Below are 16,667 nucleotides of genomic sequence, written 5' to 3'. Positions count from 1 at the left end.
CAAGTTTCACGAAAAAATGATATTTTTTGTAGTCTAAACGAAAAGAGAAAATTTATCTTGTGACAAGTCTTTGTTTCAGCACCTAATTTTGTCTTTTTTACACACGTCACATGACATATCGATTTTCATGAAACGACTTTGTGAGCGTGTAGCACATGAAGATTTTTTATTTCAATTTTTTAACATTTTAAAATGTGTCTAACATGTATTTCAAAATAAAGGGAGCATAAACATCTGCACTTCTGGGTCTTGTAGCCTAGACTCAAAGCATTCTAGGTGCGACATCAGTTTCGATAACCCAGTTGTTGCACACCCATCTATCTACTGGGCGACGACAACCTCAGGCTAGAACTGGTTCATTTCCAACCTCTGAATTCGATCATGACTAATGCATGACCAGGTCTTTCGCCTGCCCTGCCATGAGGCAAGTCTGCGCACATAACTCATACGATGACACCAGAATGACACAGGCAGAGGCAGACTCAACCCAATTGGAACTTCGAACCGCATGCAACAAAGATCGAACATAAATCTAAATAAATAAACAACAGCCACAATCTTGAGACCATGAAGTGCTTGCTTCCGGTTAGTGGTAAACAGCAGGAAACCAGTACTCTCTTACAAAACGCTCGAGCCGTCACTGCTGCACCCTGTACCTTTTTAGGTTATATTCTCCGCACTGAGTCCAAAATTCTGTGGAGAACCACCCTCTCTATTATACCTATCACAACCTACCACCGTTCATGAACTTCTTGACCTCGTCATACAGGACAAGTATTGCAGCCGCGCCGGTGCTCCGGAACATGTTAGACAGCGCTCCCCGGTAGAACGACTTGACCCCCTCCACCTTGTACACCTTCCGCCAGCAGTCGAGGGTGCTGCTGTACATCTGCACCTCCATCCCCGACTGCATCATCATCCTCCGCCGCACGGTGTCTAAGGGGTACGAGATGAGCCCTGCTGTGGAAGTGACCGCCTGTGCCGTCACCCAGCGCTGCCAGAGGGGTGAGTCGAGTGGTATCAGCATATCCTTTGCGGTGTCGAAGCCTCCAAAGTATAAGCCTCGGTGGACGATCATCCCGTGGAGCGATGCTGGTAATCCTCTGTAGATGCCCCGGATGCCATTTTTCTTGTAGATGGTCTGGATAAAGTGCCTGATGCCTTTGAACTGGCGGGTGTCTGTTCGGCCAATGTCGGCTGCAAGGCGGGTATGAGCAATGTCAAGTGGGTAAATGATGACCAGAGTAGTACATCCGGCAGCGGCACCAGCAACGAAGTTAGTAAGAGCAATTGACGTGAACTTCTTGTCTGCTGAGGTTCCTGCGTCTTTCAGTATGCTCCTGTACAGATCCTGCAAGAACATTGAAGGACGTTATATATCGGATAACCATCATATAGTCTTTCTGACCTAATAGCCACTCAAAATTACTTTATCATGTTTGGCCCTTAACATAACTTCCTTCTCTGTTACTTAACAAACTATGTATTCTAGGTTCCAACATTAAAAAAATAGAGTATTGCCAAATTTAGAAACATCTCTTTATAAAAAATTGATGAGACAAACCGCCAAACAATTCCTCTGACTCTTTGATTCTCTTTATTATGGTTTTATGAGGTATTGAACACGATCTCTTTCAGCAATTGAGATCTAAGATGAGGCTTGCTTCCCATAACCAGGTGCCAAGATATAGCATATCAACTTCGTCTTACAGCAGCTCACCACTTAAATCAGAACATAGACCATCAAATTAAATAAGCTAATACATCTGGAGAGAGGTTAACTAACCCACCAATAAAGATGCACGAAGGTTAACCACCTAGACTTTTTTTTTGAAATGGGTGAGCCCTGCATCAATTGATGCATACGGCTTCTTTTATTAATTAATCTAGGTTAACAACCTAGATGATAAATTCTTAGCAGCAATTAGGTGAAGTGGCACCCTATTCCAAGTAAGATAAGATAGGCCAGCTTCCGAAAGAAGTATAGGTTAATAATATTGAATAGTAATTGACCATCTTCACACGGTCATCACCAATAGACCTAAGATGCCTATACCAAGTAATTTTAATTTCAGTAGCTAGATATTAGAACCAGTATGTCCATTTTTTCTAGTTTTAGTATGACAAAGAACCGTAATCTATGGACAGTATTGTGGTTGTTTTCATGCTATGCCATTATCACGATCAACAGAGAGAGCAGTAGCTCCAACACTTGACGCACTCCAGATTTAATATGTCTACATTCAATATTCTTATCATGGAAACAAATAAATAAAGAAGATAAGTTGAAGAAATGTGAGCAGAACTACTATAGTACAAAGGTATGTCATGGTAAAGCGGTAAGTGAAGCATGTACTTGAGACTAAACTTACATTTATTGTGAACTATTGATCAATAAAGGAAGCAGATGTTTCTTAACAAATTTGTCACTATCCTTTTTAAGAGCAAAAAAAAAAATGGACAGCAGTCAAGGAAAATATCACTTGCTGGGTACCCTGATGCAACAATCAACCTAAATAAGGTTAGCAAGAGAATATGATGAGCGTTGAGGGACATCTCTGATATCGGTTGTCTGGCTACGATCTATCATCCAGTGTCCTAATACACAGCTTCCATTACTTTTTAAATGATAAGTTGTAATTTGGCCTTTATATGTGGGTAATAGTTAATTACTACTTACCACTGCACCATAAAATGACTCTCTGTCACATCAAGATTAGACCTAAAACCTTTGTCGGTATGTCAACCTGCACAGCATGCCCTTAGAGAAATTTGTCGTTTAGAAACCTATGAGATCAAATGGCAAGTCAATAGTATCTGCTTGAGTAACTGTTTTTGTAAATCCGTTATTCATTGATGTAATCACTCTTTGTCGTTTTGTCAGAAAGCCGTTTCATCATTTTAATCCTGAACTACGCTTGCATAATCCACTGGTACCATCGATGATGTCATATGGTAGCACTACATGGCAAGAAAAAAATAAGTGAACTAGCAAGTGATGAACCCATCAGCAAAGCCCCATAATGCTTTCTTTACCGACAAACTACGGTTGATGTAACCTAATATTCATATGCCGGCTAACAAGGCATCACTTCATATCGGTATAGTTCTAGCTGCGTCATTGCTTCCTCCTAGATCTCTGATATCTGTTGTCTGGCTACGATCTATCATCCAGTGTCCTAATATACACTTGACGCAGCTTCCATTACTTTTTAAATGATAAGTTGTAATTTGGCCTTTTTATGCTGGTATAAATAGTTAATTACTACTGCACCATATCTGGTTGAGTAACGGTTTGTGTACCATAAAATGACTCTCTGTCCACATCAAGATTGGACCTAAAACCCTTGTCGGAATGTCAACCGGCACAGCATGCCATTCGAGAAATTTGTCGTTTCCTACCTTTCAAAACCCTATATGCAATCAAATGGCAAGTCAATAGTATCTGCTTGAGTAACAGTTTTTTTATAAATCCATTATTCACTGATGACATCGGCTACTTTTGAGTAATCACCCTTTGTCGTGTTGTCAGAAAGCCGTTTCATAATTTAAGCCCTGAACGACGCTTGCATAATCCACTGCTACCATCGATGACGTCATATGGTAGCATTACATGGCGAGCCAAAAGTAAGTGAACTAGCAAGTGCAAAGCCCCATAATGCTTTCTTTACCAGCTGATGCAACCGAATGCCCATATGTCGGCTAACTAACAAGGCATCACTTCATATCGGTACAGTTCTAGTGCGTCACTGCTTCCTCCTAGATCCTCAGCAGAAAACCAGACCAAATAAACCTTAACCAGCGGCGCTGATAATGGAATTCTAAACCTAGCCTAGTATAATAAAGTGCAGGAATATTGATATCCTATTGGTCTCTACGGCTTTTGGAGACGAGAGGCACCAGCAGCCCGAGCACTTTATTGATTATTCTTTGATTCGTTGCCATTTCCGGAGGCAAACATTAATCCCTGGAAAGCGAAATCCGAACAAATCTCACTCAGCTGTCGGTAAGGACATGTCATGACGGAATCTAATCTTTAATCCACCAAGAATTCGCCTCAGGAGCATCAAGACGTCTAGCACCGGATGCTCCCCACCAAGCAACTACCTCGACAACGCCAGACCACCAATCTCTCTCGCATCACACACTACCATGATTCCTAAGCACATGAATCAATGGAGCATTAAGTAATGGGACCATGATCCCCAAATCCGGGAGAGACACCGGCAGCAGGGGAAATGGCAGCTGGAATGCGCGCCCCAGGTAAACGATCAATAGAACTGGAGTAGAAAGTGGTGTGCGGGCAGGGGAGGGGGAAGGAGAACCTTGAGCGAGAAGTTGAGGGCGACGGAGGGGTAGTATCGGATGACGGCGGTGCCGTTGCCCCTCCAGAGCGAGAGCGCGCCCTCCTCCCGGACGGTGCGGGCGACGCAGTCGAAGAAGCCCCGGAAGCGGCGCGACCTGCCGAGCAGCGCGGCGTTGCCGTCCTGCGTCTGCAGCAGCAGCTTGACGCGCTCGATGGGGGCCACCACGGTGTGCACGGCGCCCCCCATCAGCGCCCCCGCCGCCAGATCCCGCTTGAACTCCCACGCCCTCCCCGCCCGCAGCGCCGCCGACGCCGCCGCAGACGCCGCGCCAGCATCGTCCCCCGGTCGCGCCGGCGGCGCCGCCGCCGCGGCCTCCTCGCTCATTCGTCGTGTGTGCTCGGGTCGACGGGGGCGGATGCTTCGCTTGTTGTATGGGGAGTTTGTCTCGCCTCGCTCGCTCGGTCGGTCGGTCTCAGTGTGGCTCGCTCGGGTTGGGTCGCCCTGTTTTGTTGGGCTCGGCGGCGATGATGGGCCTCGCCGTTGCGTTGCGTTGCGTTGCGTGTCCGGAGTGCAAAGCGAAAACGGCCGTGCTCTATCCTCCGAGGAGAAAAAGAGGTTTCAGGGGGCCCACTGTCACTCTCACTAGAGCACGACAGTCGCAGATAAGGGCGAGCACTGTCATCAGCTGCCGTAAGGACTAAGGACTAGTACTTCTTCGTCATCTTCATTTCCTGGATTTTCAGATATTGTTATTGAAAATGATGGTTAAGAAGTTCGGAGTTCGTAAACATGTATGTATTGTGACACGTAGAGAGCAGCATGCGATGGACAAGATGACGGATCATGACTTGTATCGAACGGATGTGTCGTGGATGATTGTAAGAGGAGTTGTCGTGGTCATATGGCTGCTAGTCAAGAGTGGAAATTGCAACTTGCATAGATTGTGATGGCTGTAGTGTCGTGGTTGTTGGATCACACTTCTTTTTCTAGAAATTCTGTGTGCACACTCGAAAAATATTTTTTTATCGACTTGGCCACATTACGAGCACGGTGCCACCAACCACTCTGCATGTGTGCCTTGTTAACCGGCTCTCTATACATGTGTGCCTTTAGGGACCGGAAATTGTTGAAGGACACGATACATATTTGTTGAGCAGCAAGTAGCTATGTTTTTGCACACCGTGGGTGAAAGTGCATAGAGTCTCCATGTATGGTTTGGTAATTAATGATAATTTCTATTGACTAATGTTTGCATTAAGTCATATGTGTAGGAGTTGTTCATAGGCAATGCTTGAACAATATGTTGGCTTCAAGGTTGCAATAAGAAGAAATGTGGTGCAAGTTCAAGATGAGCCAACTCGAAGAGATCATATGCTCGAGGCTTTCCATTTATGTGGTGTTCATTGATATGTGAATATGCACAGAAGAGCTCCCATAGTGGAGCGTGGGAGGCAATCCACAAGACTTCATCAAGCAAGCACAATCAATAAAGGTATTCCATCTTGTTGCGGTCAAGTTCGGCATCATCAATCTCAAGTGGAATGCACAAGGTTAAGGTTTGGTCTTGATAGGGTTTCTTTCTTACCGATCTCGTGGTTTAGTTAGGATATCGGGTTATAGGTTAGTTGCCGCACTATCAAGGGGCTCTCGAGTGAGTAACTCGGTCATATCACTTGGAGAGAGGTCAAACCTTTGCATCCTTGCATCATCTTTCTTGGTTGTTATTTGGATCTTATCCATATGGTTTTTTAGAGCTTGCGTTTATTCTCATGAAAATCTTTAGTTCATCGAAAACGGATTGCACATGAAATACTTGTTGCGTTTTCGATATTGGAGTTTTTCCCGCTTCTTTGTATTGAGAGGTTCCACCTATAAGTTCATGGAAAATCTATCCCACATGTTATTAAGATTTTATGTCTTTGTGTTCTAGATCTTGTCATCCTCTTTCCAACAAACTTGGTTTCACCTAAATCCAAGTTTCCTAACTCAAGTTGTTGCATTTTCCCTATTGAAGGTATTACCGATTTGGCTCTTATAGATAGGTTAAACCTTTCCCCATTTAATCTTATTCTCCATGGTTGGACTATGATGTTTCCCTGAATGATCTTTTAGAGATTTTTGTTGTGATTCTAGCGATCCCAAGATCATCAAAATCAGAGTCTGGATGTGAAAATGGCGGCGTTTTTGGTGTGGGGTGCGCTGCCGGCCGGAGTGGTCCGACCACGGGCCAGCCTTAGTCCGGCCAAGATGCAGGATGCACGAAAATGGTGCCCGGAATGGTTCGGCTATGTCCGACCAGAGTGGTTCGGCCAAACCCGGAAGGTCCGGCTAGCGGGCTAGGTGATGTTTTTGTGTGCGTTTTTAACGGTTAGATTCCATTTTAGAGGCCATATATAACCCCCTTCTTCTCCATTGAGCTAGTTGCCTCTCCTGCTCTCTCTACTCCATTATTGACTTTGAGAAGCTTCCTCTCCCTCTAATCCCTTCTTGATTCTTGCTCATATTTGAGGAAAAGATATAGGAGATCCAAACAAATTCCTCTCTTTGTGAGGGAAATCCACTAGATCTAAATCTTGGAGAAATTTGGTGTTCATCCTCCTATTTATTCTTCCTCTCTTATTCCCCAATAGCTTTTGTAGCTTTGTTGGAATTTGAGAGAGAAGTACTTGAGCATCTTTGTGGTGTTCTTGCCATTGCATTTGGTGCATCGGTTTGACTTCTCCGCGGTGATACGTGGAGGTGAAAGTTCGTGAGATATACACTTCGGGAGCTTGTTCCCGGAGCTTGTTCCTCTTGGGTCTTTGGATCCTAGACGGCTTAGTGGTCTTTGTGGTGTTCTTGAGGCCTCTAATTAAGTTGTGGAGATTGCCTCAATCTTTATGCTTTGTGGCTTAGTGGTGTTCTTGGGGCCTCCAATTAAGTTGTGGAGATTCCTCAAGGGCAAGGCCTTTGTGGCGATTTATCGTGTTCACCACCACACGCCGGGTGCCCCAGGTCTTTGAATCCTCTGATAAGGTCCAGAGGGATATCACCAAGAATTCCTCTACGAGCAAGCCCAACATCCTTGTGTTGGTCGACACTAGAAGGAGGTCTTTGAAATTTGTTATAGCAGGTCCGGTGCGCCTACGCCGTAGGCAGAGCTCCGGAACCTCCCCGATTCCAGCCGCATGTCCGTCGCTGAGGCGAATGGCGAGCACTTGGTAGCGGCCCGATGGCTGATGGTGCAACAACCAGTGCGCGACGGGATGCATCCACTCCCAAAAGTCCATTACTCCAGGTCCGGGATTCTTGGTGACCGGGCCCCATGAGGCTGTTTTTGACGAGAAAATTTGCGTGTCGCATGCTTCGTTCCCGATGAGCAGGCGGAAGGAGTGGCATGTGTTTTCTTCATTGTCCCCCGGGAGAAGTACGTGTAGGAAGTCGTAGTCCAGCGTCATGACAGGAAGTAAAGAGTAGCGGCCCGGGACGGGGCTGAACACGCATAACTCGATTTGATGGCGTCGATATCGTCGGAGGAGGAGAAGACCGGCGCGAGATGCGACTAGTATGTATGATTTGAAGAAGTCATCGGCCGCATCGGTCGGCGGCGGTGGCGTCACTTGGAGAGTGAGTTTTGTGGATGGTGACACGGAGACGAACCGGTGCGGCACACCGTCATGGTGCTGCCGGAACAGGCCAAGAAGGATGAAGGACACGATATTGACGCCATCAAATCGAGTTATGCCGGAACATGATTATCTTGCAAGTGTATACAGTCTTAGAGTAGTTTTGGTAGCACATGGACACGTTCTTAGCTAGATCGGTGGTCTAATTTCACTCTATATTATGCACATGTACCAGATAAGACACGTGATTTGGAGGTGATATTTCGCATCAATACTTCAGGTGATTTTTGTTCTCGGATTATGATGTCTTTAGACATAGTATCTTTGCTACATACAAATCTTCTAGTTCTTGTTATGACTGAAGTTATTTACTGTGTAATTTTGCATTGTAGATGGACAACACGACAATGTTTTTAATTTATACTGGTGTGGCACATATGTTTATCTCTAATGATATTAGTTGTTCAATCCAGAAAAAGAAAGTGAAGAGCGACCATGACATATGCATAGAATGAGAAGAGAGCATTTAGATAATAATGTATGGAAGAATGACACAACTTGTGTGAAACTGTGAACATGCTCAGGATACGAAAAGAACCATTTTTCGATTATGTGAAGTCTTTAGGGACCGGAAATTGTTGAAGGACACGATACATATGTCTGTTGATCAACAAGTAGATATGTTTTTGCACACCGTGGGGCACACCATTAGAAGTAGGGTAATTTTGCATTGTAGATGGACAACACGACAATGTTTTTAATTTATGCTGGTGTGGCACATATGTTTATCTCTATGATGACATTAGTTGTTCAATCCAGAAAAAGAAAGTGAAGAGCGACCATGACATTTTTTTAGATAAAGGAGCATAGCCCCAGCCTCTGCATCAATAGATGCACACGGCTTGCTTTATTAAAAAGGTGTATCAAGTCTCAAAAGTTCCAACAACACTTATTACATTCAAAGAAAAGTTAGGATCGATACATGAATCAACCAGCTAAAAATACGGCAAATAGACAAGCTATGCATTTGCTAATCTATTAAGATGCCGCCACCCAGTAGCCTGGAAAAAGAAGTCCTGCGCAACCGCTAGCATCCGGTTGCATCCAATAACCATAGCTTCGCGCTGGTCCATAGGGAGAAGCAAAACCCACTGCTGAATTGAGTGAGCAGCTCGCCGGATAACCTGTAAAAAATTTGCTCCATATTGGTTGTTAAAGATAAAATCATTTCTGATTCTCCAAATAGCCCAACAAAGGGCTGAAACACCAATACGAATTTTCTGTTTATCCTCTTTCCTGACCCCATGACATATGCCTCAATTGATGATAGAGATAGAATGAGAAGAGAGCCTTTAGATAATAATGTATGGAAGAATGACACAACTTGTGTGAAATTGTGAACATGCTCAGGATACGAAAAGAACCATTTTTCGATTATGTGAAGTCTTTAGGGACCGGAAATTGTTGAAGAACACGATACATATGTCTGTTGAGCAGCAAGTAGATATGTTTTTGCACACCGTGGGGCACGTAGGGTAATTGGTGGCAACTTTGGTAGATCTGGTGAAGTTGTTAGCCGTTATTTCAAAAGAGTCCTACATACCATTAGTGAGCTTCGAGGTGACCTAATTAGGAAGCCTTCAATGGAGACCCCATCCAAAGAATAAGGGAACCACCGATGGGATCCTTATTTTAAGGTATGAGATTGAGTGGAACCACAATTTTTTATTATGTGGGCATAAATTTGTTTAGTTCTTAATTTTCGTTTCATTTTCCACCACATGGGATTGTATTGGAGCTATTGATGGTAGTGGTAAAAAAATTGGTGGTTTCTTATTATATTTCATTTTTTGTACTATTTGTATTGTAATTATGTGAGATTCTTTTCATGCTTTAAAATATATGTATCTATTAAATTTCGATGTTGTCAACCCATTAGCCTTTTATATTACTTATTATCTGGCAAATTTTTATCATGCAAGGGTTATTGCAATTGTTTTTTAAAGTGCATGTGATCACCCTTCAATTTATTCACGCGCCCCTACTGTGGCACACTACGGTGCGTTGAAAAAATGTAGTACCACATAGAAATTATCCAAGACTGGAAGGACCCTACAATGAGCAGAGCAGATTTCCACAATCTGGTAATGCTTGTTCTCAAGATTTACAATTTAAACTATATCATTTTTTGACATTTGTACAGCAGGGAAAACCCAATGTTGTGTCATTCTAAATTATTTATAAGGAAATATTTACAAGCCAGTGCTCATAATGTATTAGCCAGGACTATATGTCTTCTTTGAGCCTAGGTTTAGGTCATGGAGGTTAATATCAGAATAATTTTTGCAGCTAATAATAGCGTATTGAACTGATGGCTCAACATTACTGAAGATGAAGCTAATGATATTTAAACTATTATCATTCTCATTTTTTTTTCTAAAACTTAACTAATCATGGTAATTTGCGAAAATCCGTCCTGATAACTTTCTAGTCAATATGTGCTTGCTTTTTTTTTTGAAAGGTGTTGACCATATATTACTCAAAGTCGTTCGAGTTACAATCACACATCACTTGTTACCTACTATGAGCTGCTAAATTGTGAGCTGCCATGTTCCCAACTCTACTCACTTTCACGATCTTGATCGATGGAATGGTATGAGTCAGCATGACAGAGCTTCATCCACAATGAAGCAAGCATGGGATATGTCCAACACATGATTCGAAAGGCAGTCCACCATATATTGGTAGTTGCTTTCCATGATAGTTGGCACATTCAAATTTGCAGCAATACGGAGACCTTCCAGGGCTGCCGCGACTTCAACTTCAGTGGCTCCGCTACATCGGTCATTCGGGCTCCAGGCCGAGAGGCTTGGTGAGGATTGGTTCGCCATTACAATCACGAACAATGGTGCCCCATTGAGCACTATTTCAGCTATAAAAGACGCACCAATGTTAATTTTGACCCATCCTGGTTGTAGTTTACACCATTCGGCCTTGGAGCTTCCCTTCAAAGGGATACTCTCTTTGGGGGTTTGTTGATCCATTTTACCTTTGGCTTTTCTATGAAAAGTTGTATCTCCATATTTGATCTGGACAGTAGTATTAAAATATTTCTTTAAGAAAACAACATAGGTAGATATCTTATCTTTACGGTCTCCAAAAATTGAATTATTTTCTAAGATGCCAAGCCCTCCACTAAGCAGTTGGCTTCTTGTGTCTTCTTTGTGATTTGCCAGTATATTCAGCACCCAATCATTCCCTGTATAAAAAAATTATACCTCCTTTGGAATTTCCTATAACTCCTTCATTGCAAGGCATAAAGCACGCGCCTAAGGGCATGACATAACCACATGATATTCGGTTTCATCTTCAGTACCACAGATGTGACAAGTTGCCACCAAATTTTTGATTATATTGCATCGATTATTTTGGACTGCCAAGCCTTTGGTTGCAAGCTTCCAAGAAAAGACTCAGATTTTTTGGAGGCACGTTTGCTTTCCTTATTAATTTCCAAGATTTTCTTTCGCCGCTTGAGTGAGCACTTGACCCAATTTCCATTGGGTTTAATCTGATTTCAAGTGCTAGATTGTACGCGCTCTTGACAGAGAACCAACCTTTGCTATCTGGGTTCCATGCGATTCTATGTTCACCATTCTTCCTTGGTTTTGGATTTTTATAACTTCTTCTTCATCATGGTCATGAAAACAAATGATGTAATCAAAGTCTCTTTCCATTCTTTTGTTTCGTGGTTGGTTAAATCAGCCACCCATCTCAGTCCTGACACTTTCAGATTCCCTTTTGGAATCCAATTATCACGCCAAATGCGAACTTTCTTTCCGTTATTGATGCACCATAATGCACCCTTTTTAGGAGTTCCAACACATGTGTGATTCCTTTCCAGCCGGGCGAGGCATTCTTCACAAAAGTCGTGTCCATAAGGTGTTCATTTGGAAAATACTTTGCTTGTGTTTGTTATTTTTCAAAAATTTACAAAAGCAATATGTTCTTTATTAAGATGTAGAAATTATGTGTACTGAAAACTATTTGAGATTCTGAGTCGAGGCTAACGGTTAACATTGGTAAGAGGATCGTGCATTTGCACTTGCTAGAAGTGAGGATGGCTCCTAATTGCGCAGTACATATGTTTGCACAAAATATATTCTTATTCATGAATCTATTGCCTACCACTCTCGACTCTCGCATTGGTGGCAACAAGCAAAATAGTTTGTTTCGGATGTTGGCGGGGACAGAGATTTGGTGCACATGGGCACCGGTGATCTCTTTTTTTTTAAAAAAAATGAAAATCATATTTCTAAATTTTAAAAAAAAATCTGAAAATGAATCATAATGTAGCCAGTATTGTATTTCACAAACGTGTAAATTTTCAACTGGAAATAATGTACTCCGTATATTTTGCGATACAGAAAAATAACGAATATGTGGATCTGAGTATAGTGATTCAAATCTCAAAAAAAAAAAAAATCATACTTTATCATTTTTGTGTAGCTCAGAAAAATAAAACATTTGTAATTGAGATTTTGTACGTTAGTGCGATACATCACCAGCTTCTTTTAAAGTTTTGTTACATAATTTTTTTAAACATATGAATAGAAATTTCGATTTTTTTTTTGTTACAATAAGAGCACTGGTGCCCACATCCAAAATGACTTTTCGCGTTGGCGGCAAAGAACAAACATGGCCACGCACATGCAAATCGGTAGCACAGGCATCAACACGTCACAGCGACACGGCGCGCCTCCTCGATCCGGCTGACTCGTCCCCAACCAATCAGAGCGCCCGAAACCACCTCCACACGGATCACCCTACAAAGCCCAATCCCAGCCGTCAACATCTCACTCCACGGATCCAACGCCTCTCGCTCGTCTTCCTTCCCGAAAAACACAACTCTCGCGCCCATGGCGCCACCGTTCCCGAAAATCTCCCGCCCGCGCGCCGCCTACTTAAATCCTGCCCCTCCCCTTCGTCCTCCTCACTCCAAATCCAATCCCCAACCGCGCTCTCCTCCTCCATCTCCACCCACACCAACCAAGCCATGGCCCGCACCAAGCAGACCGCCCGCAAGTCCACCGGCGGCAAGGCCCCGCGCAAGCAGCTGGCCACCAAGGCCGCCCGCAAGTCCGCCCCCGCCACCGGCGGCGTGAAGAAGCCGCACCGCTTCCGCCCGGGCACCGTCGCGCTGCGCGAGATCCGCAAGTACCAGAAGAGCACGGAGCTGCTCATCCGCAAGCTCCCCTTCCAGCGCCTCGTGCGCGAGATCGCGCAGGACTTCAAGACCGACCTCCGCTTCCAGTCCTCCGCCGTCTCCGCGCTGCAAGAGGCCGCCGAGGCATACCTCGTGGGGCTCTTCGAGGACACCAACCTCTGCGCCATCCACGCCAAGCGCGTCACCATCATGCCCAAGGACATCCAGCTCGCGCGCCGCATCAGGGGCGAGAGGGCCTAGGCGAGTGAAGGAGATGTGCTGCTACTGCTTTTCACCGGCCTGTGGGATGTATCGGTCTGTGTTAGGTTCTTAGTTTAGCTGGTGTTGAGTAATGGAGATGGGCTAGTGTTGTAGGGAATTCAATGTTTCTTGCTTGCCATGGTGGACGTGTAATGGCGTGGTCTGATGTTACCATCTTGTTGTCATCAGAAATCGAAAATTGTCTATCTCATCTTAAACTTGTTCCTTGCTTGTTTCTCCCTTTTATGTGCTCTTCTGCTTGACTGTGATTTCACCCAATGGTGCTTGGGATTATATAGGTCAGTTTTTGGTTATTGTGCTCTAATTATCTACCAGTTTCAGCTTAATTGATGGCTGATGGCGTCAGAAATTAGTAATCTGGCAGTAGTCCTGATGGTTGTCTTCAGTTTATGTACCCAACAGTTGATTACAGTTATAGTACCTTTTTGTTTTACTGCCAATCCGTAGTTTCTTGTCAAATTCTTGTGAAATTGGTTTGATCCTTAGTTTAAACGATGCCTTGTAAGCGTATTATTTCATAGTCACTAATCTCGTTGTCTTCCTCTCAACCTGAATGAACTCGTGGACATGCTCGTCTTGCAGATCCTTTGATGCTTTTTCTTGGCTTGCTGATCGCAAGTTCACAACCCATGGAGGTGTCCGATGTCTGAACCCTGTTCCTTTGCTGTATAAATACGGAGTACTCTTGAAACTACAGTACGTAATTACAGTACAACTTCCATGTATGTCTTCATCCGAAGTGTTTATTTTTTTGATGAAGTGTTAATCACAACATTAAGTAGTGAGTAGTATTTAGTCAGACAAGTTTAGCTGCTCCCATGGTAATACAAGTTCCAATTTGTCTGCACGTGTTATCCATTCAGTTAACACATCACACTCTCAACGGATAACACATATCCTGGAATTTTCCTGCCATTTTTAGCTAGTGTGTTCTGAACTATTTTATTATTATCTTCAATGATGTTGTGGCTACGTAATATTCGTAATCATAGTCCTGACGGTCGCCTCTTGACCTGAACTAACAGTGCGAATATGTGTAGTGCGCAGATTTTTGAAATGATCACACCATCGTAGAATTTTGATTTTTCATATTCTCTAATCTGGCTGGATGCCTTTGAACCACAGGGCTGTTAGCATTCTCCTGAGCAATTCCGCTTATCTACAAGTTGCGTAATGCTACCACTCTGTTTTATGTTTAGTGCGCAGACTATGCCTCCTGATCACAGCAATCCTGAAATTGTCTAAGAGCATCTCTAGCAGAGATCGTAATACAGGCCGAAACTTAAAAAATCCAGCGAGAATACGGGTTCGGTCCGAAACTAGGTCAGAACGGAGCCCGAACTCGCGGCCTGGCCCGTATAACGAGTTCGCCCCCCTCCCCCCCGAGAAACTGCGCGGCCGCCCCGTATTAAAAGGGGCCGTGGAGGGGAGTTCGGATTCCAAACCCTACTCCCCTCCGCCGCTTCCGCCGCCACGCTCTAGCTGCTCCGACGAGAAATTCTCGCGTCGCCAGCGCTGCATCGCTGCACGTAGAGCTCCCCATGGCCAGCCGCAGAAGCTCCACTAGGCTAGGAGGTAGTTTGGGCGGCGGGGACTCGCCCCCCCGTTTTTCGCACGGAGGAGGAGCGGCGCAAATGGGTTCGGTCAGAGGGCGCGCGCAAGCCAGTGGACTAACTGGGGGCTCACGCCCCCGGGGAAGCTTGCGCGGTACGCGAACAGAGGCGAGGGGTCGTCCTCCGGCGGTTCACCTCGCCCTTTGGTGTACGATAGCTCGTCAGAGGAGGAGGACGCGGCGCCGGTGAGAACGATCTTGTCCGCCGGTGACTACGTCCACGACGAGGAGGAGGAGGAGGCTGTCGTCGCGCAGTTGGCGGCCGTCTCCGACGCGGAGGCGTGAGCACGCTGGCGCCGGGAGGAGGCCGACGCCGTCCGCCAGGTCCGCGAATACGAGGCGACGCGCCGGGAGGAACGCGTCCGCCGCGTGAAGCTGGAGATCGTCGAGCTCGACGCGGAGTAGGAGCTCCACGCGTCCGCCGCCTCGTCTTCCTCCGCCACCACCTCCGTCGCCGCGTGTAGAGGCCCCCGGGGCCGAATTTTGGGCAAAATTAGCTCGCGCAACTGTGGATACTAGTTAATTTAGGTTATTAGTTCGAATTATGTAAAGTTTGGTGCTCAATCGGAGCAACAACTATCGTCTATATGTGTTCACCGATAAATTCTCCCAGGAGAATTTAATTTTGTTTTTTCAGTTCCTATTTTACGATTTCTGTTCTGCGCGACTGCCAAAATCGAACGAACTAACACTTTCGGAAGACTGAATTACAGTTTTTCGATTTTCCACTTTTTCGGTTACTATGCTCTAAACCCAAATCATAATTTCAACACCACAAACATAATGAGTCTGAACCCTGCCACTGTGCTTAATTAAGCTACACTACGTCTTACATGGATGTCTTTAACTACTACCTCCGGTCCCTTTTAATTGACTCGTACAAATCTATACTAACTCAGAGTCAATTAAATGGGGTCAGAGATTTTTTTTATTTTGAAGTCTTTATCACAGCGTAAAATATTTCTGAAGAACATGAAGCGAGTTTTTTTTTGAGAGCAACCACATATTTCATTAATTGAACACCAAGTTACATGAAGCAACACATGTGGAAACTAAAAGACAAACCGGGATAAAATGATTATCCTGAATTTGCAGATAAAAACCTAAAAGATCGAGAAATACAAAACGATCTCTAGGGTTTGCTGCAACCACCGTAGCCAGCGGCCGCCGTCCAATTCCAACGCCGCCGAGACGAACGCAAGAAGAGATGCCGAGCCTCCACCTTTGCAAGATCCAAAAAAGCACCATCGCCATCGAGGCTTTGTGAGTCGATGAACAGGCCTGCTGCAAGCAACGAGGCACATGTCGCTGTGGCACGTCGACCGGGGGATGTCCCCGTGCTGTCTTGGACCAAGATACGCCGCCTCCCATCGACGAAGTCGGAGAAGAATGACATAACAACCACCTCCGGACCAACATCTTCGCTCCAGAAGAACCACCTCGCCCCGGCCCCCAGCGCCGTCGTGGACAACGACAAACGCCAGTGACACGTTGAGACACAGATCTCGCCAGATCTGAAGAACGGCGAGAAGACCAAGCCGCCGACCTGAAAGATCGACAAGCACACGTTGCCAACAACTCCGAGACGCCGCCGTGAAGGTCGCCGCCGGTGTGGGAGTGGAGTTGTGGCAGATTTATTTCCCCGGGCGCCGCTCCCA

General features: G+C 44.9%; 2 protein-coding genes across 2 annotated transcripts; one reads left to right on the top strand and one right to left on the bottom strand.

Moving 5' to 3' along the window:
• Window positions 1-522: 522 nt before the first annotated feature.
• On the bottom strand, window positions 523-4,790 carry LOC127324870 (probable ADP,ATP carrier protein At5g56450). Its single transcript, XM_051352266.1, has 2 exons — window positions 4,326-4,790; window positions 523-1,351 (listed from the first exon to the last, which is right to left on the bottom strand). Exons 1-2 carry the CDS (start codon window positions 4,689-4,691, stop codon window positions 725-727), a joined length of 993 nt encoding a protein of 330 aa, XP_051208226.1. The 5' UTR covers window positions 4,692-4,790; the 3' UTR covers window positions 523-724.
• Window positions 4,791-12,909: 8,119 nt separating this feature from the next.
• On the top strand, window positions 12,910-13,594 carry LOC127324886 (histone H3.2). The gene has a single exon (XM_051352267.2). The coding sequence runs from the start codon at window positions 12,966-12,968 to the stop codon at window positions 13,374-13,376; it is 411 nt and encodes a 136-aa protein (XP_051208227.1). The 5' UTR covers window positions 12,910-12,965; the 3' UTR covers window positions 13,377-13,594.
• Window positions 13,595-16,667: the final 3,073 nt, after the last annotated feature.

This window comes from Lolium perenne, chromosome 1 (genome assembly GCF_019359855.2).
Source record: "Lolium perenne isolate Kyuss_39 chromosome 1, Kyuss_2.0, whole genome shotgun sequence".
NCBI lineage: Eukaryota > Viridiplantae > Streptophyta > Magnoliopsida > Poales > Poaceae > Lolium > Lolium perenne.
This window is presented reverse-complemented; position numbering and strand designations above follow the sequence as displayed.

What these genes read in the sequence shown, in the direction of transcription:
- LOC127324870 (XM_051352266.1), bottom strand. Translation starts at nt 4,691, where the DNA reads ATGAGCGAGGAGGCCGCGGCGGCGGCGCCGCCGGCGCGACCGGGGGAC. An exon ending in CCCTCAACTTCTCGCTCAAG is followed by an intron (nt 1,352 to 4,325) that starts GTTCTCCTTCCC and finishes ATGTTCTTGCAG; the next exon opens with GATCTGTACAGGAGCATACT.
- LOC127324886 (XM_051352267.2), top strand. Translation starts at nt 12,966, where the DNA reads ATGGCCCGCACCAAGCAGACCGCCCGCAAGTCCACCGGCGGCAAGGCC.